Genomic DNA, 14,684 nt, shown 5'->3' on the forward strand with positions numbered 1-14,684 from the left:
CCCACAGATGCTCGATTGGATTGAGATCTGGGGAATTTGTAGGCCAAGTCAACACCTCAAACTCATTGTTTTGCTTTGTGGAAAGAGGCCACAGCCACCAGTGAATATCATTTCCATGAAAGGCTACTTGGTAGAGGGTACATGGTCTGCAACAATGCTTAGGTAGGTGGTACATGTCAAAGTAACATCCACATGGATGGCAGGACCCAAGGTTTCCCAGCAGAACATTGCATCACACTTCCTCCGCCGGCTTGCCTTCTTTTTCATTTTTGGGTGAACTAACCCTTGAAGGGAGCATCCCTATGCCCTACTTTCTTTGAAGGTCAGAGCCCTTGAAGTGGGGACTTTGGAGGGAGCAGGGCACTTGCGTGCCATTATGTAGCCGTTTGGAATGCACTTGGCAAAGGGAGCAGTGAAAGACAACGTAATTTCTTCATTATCTTCACCTGGGATGTTCCCATGACAACGCAGCATGGTGTCCATCAGCTCATTGCTGTTCTTACGACAGAAATGTCTTAGTATTGCTGTTAACATAGCTGTTGCAAATAAAGATACATTTATACATATTTTAAAATATGTTATATATGTGTGTGTGTATTTCTCTGTTCTCAACTTGAAAACTTGCCGTCTCTTCTTTGGACACTGCATAACATGACGTGTGAAATATATCACGGGAAAAAAAAAAATTAGTTCACTTTGAAATGTAAATGAGCCCAAGCTTTACTCACCCTCAAGCCATCCTAGGTATATGACTTTCTTCTTTCTGATGAAAGGGTGAGTAAAGCTTGGGCTAATTTTCATTTGAAAGTGAACTAATCTTTTAACTCGAACTCTCCTGCCATCTACCTATAAAATGAATGAATCACGAGTGTTCGCTGGGTCACATGACCATAAATAATAAAATTACTTCCTCGAAATGACCATGGCATGTACCCTTCGCTAACGGCCTTGTGGAAGGGCCGTTCATGAAGGGATTCAGTTGTTCACTTTCATTTGGAACACCCCTACAAATGGCGTCCCCTTCTCGAAGTGCCCTGGGTGCAAAAATGCCATTTGGAATTTGCCCAACATATTCACTTGCTGCCTAATATATCCAACCCACTAACAGGTGCTGTGATGAAGAGATAATCAGTGTTATTCACTTCACCTGTCAGTGATCATAATGTTATGCCAAAGCCACTGGAAGGCAAGCCTGCAACCTTTAGCCAAAAAAGCGTAACGGCTAATGCTAACACTCCGCCTCTGGCAGTACGCAGGGAATGAGACCAGAGGCCGTTTTTTGAATGTATGTCAATGGATGAGAGGCTTTACTTTGCTGATTAAACAGCTTTTGTGGGGAAATAGCTAATCATTTAATTAATCGACAGCCTGTTTGCTAATCTTCAGCATGTTTTACACTAAACAATACTTTCGTAGGGAACTATATGTAGATTTTAGCTTTATAAAAATGTATTTTTTTAAGAGAAGGCAGACTAGGGAATGTTGCGACAGGTAGGACTCATTTACGGCATTACCAACAGCAAATGTGCCGCATTACTGTTTAACAGATAAAACTATAGATGTTGTGTAAAAGCCACTGGAAGGCAAGCCTGCAACCTTTAGTCAAAAAAGTGTAACGGCTAATGCTAAGGCTCCGGCTCTAGCGGTACGCCAGAGATCGTGTTATTATAGGGAGATAAGAGGGTCTGTATTTCTTACCATTGGAGAAAGCGTAACGGCTAACTTAATCACGTGCGGCACCTCTAAGCCTATCGTGTCGCCATTCAAAACTCCTCCCTGTGTACCACCAATGCATACCGCCCATACCGCCAGTTAGCATTAGCCGTTACGCTTTTTTGGATAAAGGTTGCAGGCTTGCCTTCCAGTGGCTTTGCGGTACGCAGGGAAGGAGTTTTGAATGGCGGGCACTGGTGTCACTGCCTTTACACAATAGGCTGAGAGGTCACACGTGATTAAGTTAGCTGTTACGCTTTCTCCAATGCTAAGAGATACAGACCCTCTCATCTCCCTATAATATACAATCTCTGGTTATGCCTGATCGGTGTATATATAGCTTTGTAATATTCTTTCCTGGCACCCAGTGGTATTTTTAACCATTCATTGATTTTTATTGCCTTAAATATGCACGTTTGCTTTGAATGTTACAGTATACTTTAATGGCAATTACTGTTACTGTAATGAAATATAATATAAAACTATTTATCTTGCATAAATCTGTTTTGATTGTTAGATTTTAATTATAGTACTATTCTAGTTACTGTAATGAAATTTAAAAAGATACTTGTACATATAAAAATGTTATAAGCTATATAATCAGTATATAAAACATTCAAAGCAAAGATTTGACATAATTTTTTTGGGGGGGCTGGAATTATGCATGCCATCATTTTAGAGGGCAAAAAAGAAAACCCTTTTGACAGGAAAGTTCGTTTGATTCTTTCTGTCAAACTGTCCACATGGATTCCACTGTAGCAGCTGCTCAGCAGCAGAGACAGCAGGTTCAGCCTGTGGGAAAATATGTGGAAGGCAGTAATTGATGCTAGTGCAGCAGAACAAGCAATAAAATAATCATCCCTCTGTAAGAAGCCTGTTATTGCCCTACATTTTCTTATTTCCCCCCTCTTTCTGCTCTCTACAGATTCCTTAAACTAATTATTGTTTTGTTGAGTGCAGATCTTTGCACTCAAAGACCTTTGTGCTATATTGTGTACTCCATTATGGTTTGTTTCATTCTGTATTTGCGGTTGCAACTTACCACATAATTGCCATCCCCTAAAGCTATTTTCATGTGCTGCACTACAAACTGTTTGTGAAGGGAGTAAATTAACTTGTCTCACATACACACACAAGCGTAAATAGTATGTTACACATGCTAACACTTGTTTTGTTTTTTATAAATTACTATTTACAATACTAAAGACAGTCATTTACTTGTAATGAATTATTAATAGCAGTCATTTGGTAGGTCAGAGATTGGACAACAGCATCTACAACTAATTAAGGGGAATTAATGTCTGTGTTTAATTAATTAATAATTAAAGTGAGCTCGATGCCAATGCACCTGCACTGCAAACATGCTTGGGTTTACCATGAAAGGCACAGAGAAGTCTTCATTATTTTTATGAATAATTTATTTAGAAGGAATATTGGCATAAATGGTATATGATTTATTTTAAACTGAATACTTGTAAATTGATTTAAGATTTTATTATTGTTTTGTTTAAACTAAAGCTGAGCATTTGCCTTAGAGTTGGGGGGTGTTGTACATGGTTTAGATGTTGGGAGGACAAATGTTAATTCAATTGCAGAAACACAGGAAATAAATTCTTTTTAAGGTAACATTATTCTTTTGTGAACATTATTTTTGTTTGGCATGTCAGCATACTCCTCTCCAGCACTGATCCTGAGTGAATAAAAACAGAAACCCTATTGATGACCCTCATGTCTGACTATTTTGCTCTTTAATGTCAGGACTACAATGCTGCTGTATATTCTGTTGCAGAATTGCTGTATTATCAATCATCACCAGTAGATGTCACCGTTTCCGTTCTGCACTGAACTTGGACAGCGAGAAAGAAAACATACATTACAGTCGGGCTACCATGGGTTTGTCGTGTTTAGCTAAATCCTTCCTATTTATGGACTCATTAAGTGCAGATTTTGAACTGTTAAAAACTGTTAATGCTCATCAAGAACAAAGCTTTAGTTTTGCATTAGTTGTGTGTCTGTCAACTGTAAACTGCATCAGGTCCATACGCTAATTCTTAAACAACATATTGTTTAAGAAGTTGTCAAGTTAAACATTTTATTATTATTATTAGCATAATCAACATATCCACTTTAATTATTCACTATAAGAGGTAAACGATTTTTATATAGCTTGACTTTTGACCTTATATTCAAATTCAGATCTATCAAGCCCTCCCATTTCAAAATCTGTTAACCAATCAAATTCTCAGATATCACAGCAATGTTACTGATTGGTCAGCGAGTGGTGACTCTTATCCCTGCACTCTTTAAATCTCCATCTATTCTGCTCTGCGACTTTGTAACACTTTACATACATATATTAAACGTCTTGTGTTGTAATTGTCCTTTCTTTCTTGTAACAATGGTTGAGCAATTTGTTGGCAAATGGAAAATGACTTCAAGTGACAATTTTGATGAATACATGAAGGCTGTAGGTAAGACTAATAGTATTATATACAATAATGTATGTATAACTATGTTTTTTTTTTATGCACTTATATCAGAAGGCAACTTTTTGTCCAGTTGTAGGCCTATTACAGTCATGCACCTGTTGTAATACCAGTAATGTCATTTTCTGTATTGCTGGTTGCAGGTGCTGGTTTTGCCTCTCGGCAAATGGCTAACCTTGCAAAACCCAGTCTGACGATTGCTTTGGATGACCAGGGGTTCATCTCTATGAAAGCTGTCACTACTTTCAAGACCCTGGAAATCAAATTCAAATTAGATGAAGAATTTGATGAGACAACAGCAGATGACAGAAAAGTGAAGGTAAGAGCACTGTAATAAATAAATAAATATGTCAGAAAAATATATATATTTAAAAATGTTATATTTTATTTTTCTCATTTTTAAGCATTATTATTATGTTTTATTTTAATTTATCTCTTTATTCTCCTGTTCAGACTATTATGAGCCTTGCAGATGGTAAACTTATTCAAACGCAGACCTGGGAGGGGAAGACCACAATAATTGAAAGAGAGATTCAGGACTCCAAAATGATAGCGGTATGTTTACAAAACATCTGCAATTTGTAGAAGCAAATACTCTCTCTACCTATATACGTAAAAGTAAAGAGATTTTGAATATTATATTATTTTATTAGAAAACCATTTGGTTAGGCTTCTCAGTGTTGCATCCATTGTTCAACATGCTGTTAATCTCTCTCTCTCTCGCTCTCTCTCTCTCTCTGTTCTTCCATTCATCTGTACAGAAATGCACCATGGATGATGTGGTCGCTATCAGGACATATGAGAAAGATGCATGACCGGATGAACTCGGATGAATTATGAAATATTTTAATGACTGACTCTTAATTTGATGTGATATATACATTGCATTGTTGCAGTAAAACTTTTTTTTTTTTTTTTTTTGCTTTATAAACATAATAAAATAATAAAAAGGATAAAATGTCTCTTTACTCATTTGATATAAATGACTATATAAGAACAGAATATATGACTGAAGAGAGGAAGAATTGGGAAATAATTACATGAAATTAGTTGAGTATAACAATATTACACACACAGCATAACTTAATTAGATTATACTAAGTAGACACTTTCATTTGAATTTGGACACAGATAAAATGGTAATCACCAAGTTTACAAGGACTAAAGTCAGATCCAGTAAAGTTCTACTAGTTCAATGCAATTGCACAGTTCTTTCCTCAGACTCTCCTTAGTGTTTTCAAAGGCACTGGCATGAACCAGTATGCACTATGTCAGTAAGGTATGTGCTGACACATTATGGGCCTGCATCATACCCCATGCAAAAGTGATTAGTATTTCCATTAATATGCGGTGTAAAATTCGAACAGTCTACATGGCAAGATGCTTATCATCCAATCGCATACGTAAAAAGATATCATCCGAGCACCATTCATCAGCACCTCCTAGTGCCCAGTGAACATGTGATGTGTTAATCCTCAGCAGCCCAGTTCACAATAGTTTCCTGAGGCTAATAACCTCAATACCCCCAGGATTAGCACTACTTTAGCAGTTGGAGTGGCCTGACCATGCGCTCCTTGCAAACTTCTGCTTCTAAAATATTCATTCCTCTTTTGTGATCCTAATCTCACTGAGTATTATAATGCAATTTATATTAAAGCATGTGGTATGAAAGAGGATTTTGATTTATTTGTAAGGATTAATATGCATTCATTGGGACCCAAGTTAAGGTATTCTTTGAACAAATAATGTTTTAGGAGAGGCAGCAATTGTTGTGCATTGATATGCTTTTAATTAGCTTTCTAACCATTATTTTGTAATTATACAAATTGTTTAATAATAAATGTTCACAATTAAATTTGAAATAAATGTAATTATTATTTTAATAATTCATTATATTATTGTTATTATTATTAATGTATACAATTAAGAATTAATAATAAGAAAAAAAAAAGCAGTATTTCTGTACAGTTTCAGGCAGTGTTATATCAAATGATGTAAGCATTATAGGGTCATGAGACAGATTTAAGTCTGAGAGAGTGAAGCCTTGAATTTCCTCTCAATGGTCCATTGTTTTCGAGGTTTTACTTATAAGGGACACCCTTTTAAGAATGTCCTTACAGCTTAAAATGTCAGGGAATTTGATGATATTACACTGCATTAGGAGCATACTGTTGGATTTGAAAGTAATTAAAGGGATAGTTCACCCAAAAATTCTGTCATCATTTACTCACCCTCAAGTTGTTCCAAACCTGTATGAATTTCTTTCTTCTGCTGAACACACACACAAAAAAAAGATATTTTGAAGAATATAGGTAATTAAACATCTCAAACATGTGGGCCCCAACTGTTTGGTTAAAGAAATTGAAGAAAGAAACTCATACGGGTTTGGAACAACTTGAGGCTGAGTAAATGATGACATAATTTTAATTTTGGGTGAACTATCCCTTTAAGAGTTAGCTGTCAGTGGAAAATAAAGACAATAAAAAGAGAAAAGTGGATACAAAACAAAAAAAAAAAAAAAAAAGAAAAAGAAAAAAAAAAAAGGAAGAGGAGTTTAATAGAGATCACTGTAAACTCTTAGAGTTTATGTGCTACAGTTAACATCTGTTTGTAAAATGTAATATAGAATTTTACAAATGCAGTCTAGTCTTTGTCTGACTGTATTTTCAAACTAAGTTTATACAGTAGTTCAATTTATAAACAAATATATGGATTTTTATTATATTTTCAAAGGTTAATTAATAATTTCAGCCGTTAGGCTACTTCTCAAAATCAAAACAAAACAATATTCACAGTATATGATGCAACTTGAAGCGTGTTTGTACCGTGAAGTATGAGTAACATTTTCTTACAACACTGCCACCTGGTGTTCAACATTATCATTATCACGTTTCCTGTTATCTTGTTCAATCTTATCTCTCTGAAATGTATTTGCATAAACACTTCATTCAGTCTCCATTGAGTAAACAGTAGCATCACATTAATTTGTAATAACAGCAGAGTTTTGACAATAAGGTTCATTAGTAGTTAACATTAATGTTAACTAACATGAACTAATCATGAGCAATACATTTGTTACTGTATTTGTTAGTCATTGTTAATGTTATTTAATAAAAATACAGCTGTTCGTAGTTTGTTCATGTTACTTCACAGTGCATTAACTAATGTAAACAAATACAACTCTTGATTTTAATAATGTATTAGCAAATGTTGAAATTAACATTAGCAAAGATTAATAAATGCTATAGAAGTGCAGTTCATTATTAGTTCACGTTACTGACATGAACTGCACTTCTATAGCATTTATTGACTAATGTAGTTAACTGTTAACTAATGAAGCTTATTGTAAAGTGTTACCATAATAATAATAATAATAATAATAAAACCGTATTTTGGCTTTTGTTTCAAAACAGAATATGTTTTTTGTAGCACTTAATCGTCATGTTTTTTCTCTATTGAATTAGTTTAAGCAAGACAATTCTAGTGATGTCATACTCGCCAGTATATTGTAAATTCCAAAATGTAAAATGTATTGCTATTGGGGTGAATGTCTAAAAAAAACATTTTCCATCTAAAAGAAATTGACATTTATTAAAATTAGTTAATAAAGGATTAAAGATGAAAGAGAACTTTTTTTTTTTTTTACATTTTGGATGGAAAAATCTGTTTGCTTATAGTATTACTTGTAACAGTATAGAAAGAACACAAAGTAACCCCGGTTTTGCGTTGTCTATATTGTGGTGGTGCAACTAGTAAACCGAGTAGCTTGTGTGGCAGCGACCCGGGTTTGAATCTAGTCCATAATGTTTCCTACATTCAGTGTACACATATCTGTTCCCAGTGTCTCTCTGATGTTCTCCAGATAAGTGAGCTATACTGGTATACTAGGGGGTGTCTGTAAAATATCAGTAAAAGGCAAATTCTTAAGCTGTGCCATTATTTATAAAGATAACTTTATTTAACTTTACACACAATAATGATGCCATTAGCACTCTTCAAGTTTACAAACAAGCATATTTAATACAACTTGAACTTCAATGCATTTGGACAACTAAAATGCATTTAGTATAAAATTAGATGTTCCAATTTAACAGACTTTAAGTATTCCAATTTACAGTGTGCCACAAATACATTTAGTTATACTAAAGAACATTTGAATAAATTGTGCTTAAGTACACTATTTTTTCACTAAGGAAGGATTGACCAAAGCCAGCTTCCAGGCAAGTACAAGCGTGGCGTTAAATTGTGTGGACATTGAAGCTGTGTGAAATCCACTGTCCAAAGTAATTCCACGATGCTTGTCTGAAACACGGTGGTCTGGCCTGGAAGAACGCAGTCCAAATGTAAGCCTCCAGCACATCCTGACAGGCTGCAAGGTGGGGCTCGCACAAGGCCACTATCAGTGGGACGCGATAATGTTCTGAGTAGGTTGGTGGAGAAGTTGGAGGCACACAGACAGGATACAAGTAGAGGACAGTTGCCATCAGTGTCATCATGCAGGGGTGGAAGGGAGACGTCCCGGGGTTAAAGCCGTAAACCGTCCCCGGGGTCCCTGGCTGATGACCCTGCAGCTGAGCTATAGGCCATGGCCATAGGCTATAGCTGCCGAAGCAGGGGAACCTGCCAAATTATGAGAGCATGATATTAAGGTCAAGAGGTGCCAAGAAGGCCTGGATCTATCAAAAAAAAAAAATCTCTTTTTCTTATGCTTACATTTCTTATGCTTCGTTTTTTCTTTTAAACCAGTCATGATCCAAAATGGCCTTTAACGTCATTTGTGACTCTCCGTCATGAAGGCGCTCAAGAAGATCCAGGCATTCTGTAAACGTTTTTTAGAAGAGATCTGATTAGTCATGTTTGATTGAGATATGTAGTTCATGTAAGGTAATGTTACCATGAAATACACTGCATTTGTTGCTGTTACTATGACATTCTCTGGATGCCCATGAACATTTATTCATTGCTAAACATTCATTGTCAATCTCCTGTGTTTTACACTCATCAAGGTTTGACACTAACAATTTTACTGTCACTCATGTCAGGGCTTTATGTGTTTTTCAAGCAATGTCATTTCCATTTTGTACTTGTTATTGGTCTCACCTTTGGACATGCATGGTCTTATCCACGTCCCAGGGTTAAAGGCGTGAACCGTCCCCGGGGTCCCTGGCTTTATGACCCTGCAGCTGAGCTATAGGCCCCGTGGAGGAGCTGCCGATGCAGGGGAACCTGGCAAATAATGAGAGCATGATATGAAGGTCGAGGTGCCAAGAAGGCCTCTGAATCTATCAAAAAACAAATAAACAAACAAAAAACATCTCTTTTTCTTATGCTTACTTTTCTTATGCTTTTAACCAGTCATAATCCAACATAGCCTGTAACGTCATCCGTGACTCTACGTCATGAAGGCGCTTAAAAAGATCCCGGCATTCTGTAATAGTTTTTTAGAAGAGATCTGATTAGTCGTGTTTGATTGCACTGATACACTGCATTTGTTACTATGACTTTCTCTGGATGCCCACTAATAATTTTACTGTCACTCATGTCAGGGCTTTATATGTTTTTCAAGCAATGTCATTTCCATTTCATACTTGTTATTGGTCTCACCTTTGGACACCCGTGGTCTTATCCAAAACCAACGACTTATTCTTGGGACCATCACATCCAGCAGTTTGCATATGTCATCAGTTGTTGCCCATTCAGCGTACTTTCTGATTGCACTGATTAATATAGGTTCGTCTTCTCCTGTAAGCAATACATGCTCAGTGTTCAGTAAAACATCATCAGTGAACTGAAGTAAATAAGTCATCAGTGAACTGTGCTTAAAAGCCAACTCACGTCTTTCTTCGACGAGCAGTGCGCCTTCAAAGTCCATCAGCTTTACTTGCAGGGTTTTTGTGCAGACAAGTATGTTTTTCATATGCGTCTCATGATAAACACCACGACCCGTGCAGTGCTGAAGAGCAACAATGAGCTCCCGAATGATGTGTTTCACCGCGGTTTCAGTCAGGTTACCTCTGTTTCGTTGGACATACTCAAACAGGGTGATGTAGGAACGTGGATACTCCATAATCAAGATGTCTTGATCTTCCATGACAAAGTGATCATATAATTGTACGAGATGCTCGCTAGTTGGAGGCTTTTGCACCATCAACATCGCAGCTGCCTCTTGACTTATAGGTTTGGAATACCCAGGCTAAAGAAAAGAGATTGACAAAAGGTTAGTTAACTCCTAACTAATCTCAAATCTCCTAAGTAAAGGCCCGGGTACACTTCATTTACCAGGTTTAACTCCTTTTAAAGTATACTCTAGGGCTGCCGAAGATGAAAGCAATGTACTTTACAACTGATGTTTCTAGGCTATTTCAATTATATCTTATACTGTCTACATACAGATTTATCAATTACCAAATTAGAATTCAATAAAACATTTTATGAAGAATAAAGTCTTTTCAACTTACCAATTCCAATAGTTTCTCAGGCAGGTTCTTCTTAATAAATTTGATGATCACCTGAAAAATGAAGAAATTTTTGGCAAACATAAGTAAACTGATTTATTTTTGTTTGTGTACATGGTAATCTAACAATCTGTACATTTTTGCTCAAAACTGTAAACACTGATGTTTACATCAGGACTGAAAGACTAAAGACAGAAGGAAACGAGGCAAAAGGTTTGGTGTATACAGAAAGAGCAACATACTCGTTTGTCATCGGAGTTTCGAAATCCCACATGATAACTGACACCGTGTCTCGACTTCAGTTTCTTTCCCACATCATAAAGAGATTCAAAGGATCCTGAAAAATGCACAACATGTTAATATACAGCATGAGAATGAACTCCAGAAGCAACTGCTTGTGACGAAATACACCTGTGCAGATGAGGTAAGCAACCAGCAAGAGAACGAGGAAAAATGAAAACTAAACCCAGAAACATCAGGCTGACATGGACATGAATCAGAGTGGTAATATCTGGAGACTCACCGTCTGTTGGCTCAGACTCCAGCGGATCTGTGCCTGTGGGATCCACACTGGATGTGTGAGGAAGCTCCTCTGATGGATCCTCAGGCACAAAAGCACACACTTGGGTTTCTTCCTGGGTGTGGATGGGATCTTTTATAGACTTCCACGCTCTCCGTAGGCCAGCAAAGAATTTCCACCCTTGTGTGTGCTTTTCTGCAATCAGAATCAGAATCAGAAAGAGCTTTATTGCCAGGTATGTTTACACATACGAGACAGAATGACAGTGACAAGACAGATAATAAAATAGAATAAGTAAATAGGAAATAACAATATACAAAAAATATATATTTTAAAAATAAACAATATACAAAAATAGACCCTATATGTACGAATATTTATTAGAAACATCTGTTTTTATTAGCACAGATTACAGCTAAATGATTCACAAGTAAAACTGTCCTAATGCTGTGAGTTCATGTGAATAATTAGCAGGTTTTGCATTGTTTCTGGGCTCAGCAAATTTCCAAGAACACTTGAAAAATTACACACACAGTGCTGATGCTGTATAACATAGAAGTCACAAAGTAATTGTCTCCTACGGTTTAATTTTTTTTATATATGTCATTTTTGATTTATTAACGTTGTCAGTTACCGGTTGTGTCGTCCTCCCAAACGACTCTAGGGAGAGACGGTGGTTGAGGCGCCTCTGTTGGGCGGCAGCTGCTACTGCTGGGCTTTCTGTCAGCCGGCATCACAGCGCCACTCAACGGCTCAACTTGAGCGTCCTCAAACGAGTCGAAGCTGCTGCAACTTTCCAGCTCCATTGGAAAGTTTGCAAACATAATGTCCAGTGTAGTCGCCAGATTCTGCATCTCAACGAGCTGTGTGAACACTGTATTTGCCTATTGGTTATAGCGGTAGACTTGTAACGCTTTCGTACAGATCGATCGCTAGTGACCATCGACAGCAGCTTCTGACTCCGACAACAGCTGAGCTGAACTGACTCAACTTATGTAGCGTCTGCGCGCACTGTGACGTCACAATAACGTGCATTCCAAGCCAGGCAGTCTGGACGATAGGGCGGGGCACAATTTCATTGGTTGATAATACAGCGAATCTTATTGGCGTAGACGCTTCGAGCCTGAGCATGCGCATTCCTTTATGTACGATTCTGTGAATGATTTGGCCATATACAGAAATTAAATGCTAACTATAATCTTATTATCTGTTTATATATCCATATGTATTTAAATAGGCCTAAGACATTGGACAAACACAAACACAAGCGGCTGATTTTACATTTTAAAACACAAACTCATGTTTCCTTGTTAATAAATATGTGGGCCTATATAGGCCTATTGGTTCTGTAGGCCTATGTTGTAGTTTTTAAAGGTTTCTATTTTATAGTAGGCCTAAATAAGTGTCAACGGGTTAACATGTACGACTGTGACATCAGGTATTAAAAATCCAATTATTTATTTATCCATGAAAATAGTTTCAAATATTAACACTTACTGTACTATAAAAATCACGTGAAGCCGTAAATCTGTGCAATATAAAAATAAAAATAAAAAAAACAGCAGAGAAGTGATATGAACATTGCTTAAATATGCACTTGAGCACATAAATAATACTATTTGCTATAGATCAACATAACATCTGTTTTAGTGAAAAAAAAAAAAAAAAAACGAAATACATCTTTGCATACAAAATAAATGTAAAGATGATTTTTTTTCACCATTGCAAGGTTTTTATTCTCATTGTTCGCACAAAACATATGGTCAGGGCGTGTGGGCTGTTGGTAGCCTATTACTGTCTTATTTGTCACCGCAGTTTTGCTTTAAAATATAAAATCAAACACACTTTTATCCGATGTCATACTGAAATACGGTGAATTATCATTTGTGTAAAATCCCGACTTTGTGCTTACCCACCGATCCTAATGGAAATATGAAAAAGCCTAAATGAATTATGTAAAATTACAGAGCCCTGCATGACATGCAGAAAATATAGTCTAGAAAATATATACTATTGGCCTAAATGTCTCTTCTTTGCAATGCCAGTAATTTCATGCAATCCTAAAAGTGGCACTGAATTATTTGCTGGATAAATTAATAAACACAATATAGCTAAATCTCAAACAGTGATCATTTATATCAGCAACATATTTCGTGATATCTCCCAGCCCTAAAACTGCTCAGCATAAAAGCTTATAGACAATATGACTTTTTGTAAAGCTGCTTTGAAACGATGTGTATTGAGCGAGGGGGTGGCTTCTGGGGCTCAAGCCCCAAACGTTTTTTCAAAACTCTGACTGAAACACTACCAACATCCCTGACCGGCCATGCATTGGAATTGTGGTTCCCCAGAAGAATGTCCTTTGACTAAGAACTTGTAGCCCAGCTTCAAACTGTTAGTCAGCCAATCTCACAACTATGGAAGAGACATATATTTCTCTGTACTGAATGTTGTGCTCCCACATACTTGAGATTGTCAGTTCATGATCTTCATATGTAACAGGAACAATATAATTAATAATTGGCCAAGTCATTTTATACAGATTTTATTGTCAAAGGATTCAGAAACTTTCAAACTAATAAAACTTGTACATCAACTAGCAAATGTCTTTGTATATTTTAATTCTGACATAAAACAAGAAATTTAATAATGCATAGCAGGGCTTTTTTATAGTTGTCTATTTATACAACATCTCTCATCAGTCAAACCATTGTTATGCTTCCTATGGAGTTTATTAATCTAAAATCTTAACGTTGTATGGTATGTACATGAATAAGTCTTTATGAAGTAAACAAGAATCCATCAATACTTAAAATAAATGTTTATGTTCACATGTGGACTAAACAGCAGTCAATAAACTATAGCTTTAAAGTGCCCCTATTATGGATTTTTAAAAATTACCTTTCATGTAGTGTGTAACATAGCTCTAAGTGAATGAAAACATCCTGCAAAGTTTTAAATCTGAAAGTGTATCTGTTACGGTTGGTTGCAGGAAGGAGCACAGACGAGGAGAATAAATCCAAATACTAGTTTAATGACGTAATCCACAGGTTAACAGGCATAGAGATGCAACACAACTTACTCAAACGGTGAATGGACAAAGACTGAGTGAACAGGGGGAAACTAAATAGAGCAGAGGACGAGCTGGAGCAACTGAGGGCGGAGGTGGAGCCTGAGGGAGGGCGGAGCTTGCCGAAGCCGAAGGAGTGGAGGGCCGGAGAGCAGCGTACGGCCCGCAAGTCCGCAGCGGAGGCTTGGCGACGTCCGACCCAGGGGGAGCCGACGTACCGAGGGAGTCCGGCGAGTCTGAATGCTTGATGGTCGAAGCCGGAGTCGAGGGGAGGAGGAGTGTAGGCGCAGGAGCCAGGTCGACGGGTCGAGGCAGGACAGAGCATGATGAGGCAGGAGGCGGAGCCACGGACTCCTGACGCCCAGAAAGAGTGACCTCCCAGCAGGACCATGATGAAGCCTCGCCACTGGAAAATGGAAAAAAATCATGGCTTTCCCGGG

At 37.2% G+C, this 14,684-nt stretch overlaps 1 protein-coding gene across 1 annotated transcript; it reads left to right on the forward strand.

The window, feature by feature from the left end:
- Positions 1-3,760: 3,760 nt before the first annotated feature.
- fabp4b (fatty acid binding protein 4b) lies at positions 3,761-5,167 on the forward strand. Its single transcript, XM_051865505.1, has 4 exons — positions 3,761-4,184; positions 4,343-4,518; positions 4,653-4,754; positions 4,961-5,167. Exons 1-4 carry the CDS (start codon positions 3,971-3,973, stop codon positions 5,012-5,014), a joined length of 546 nt encoding a protein of 181 aa, XP_051721465.1. The 5' UTR covers positions 3,761-3,970; the 3' UTR covers positions 5,015-5,167.
- The last annotated feature ends 9,517 nt before the right edge of the window (positions 5,168-14,684 follow it).

Source organism: Ctenopharyngodon idella, chromosome 16 (genome assembly GCF_019924925.1).
Source record: "Ctenopharyngodon idella isolate HZGC_01 chromosome 16, HZGC01, whole genome shotgun sequence".
Lineage (NCBI taxonomy): Eukaryota > Metazoa > Chordata > Actinopteri > Cypriniformes > Xenocyprididae > Ctenopharyngodon > Ctenopharyngodon idella.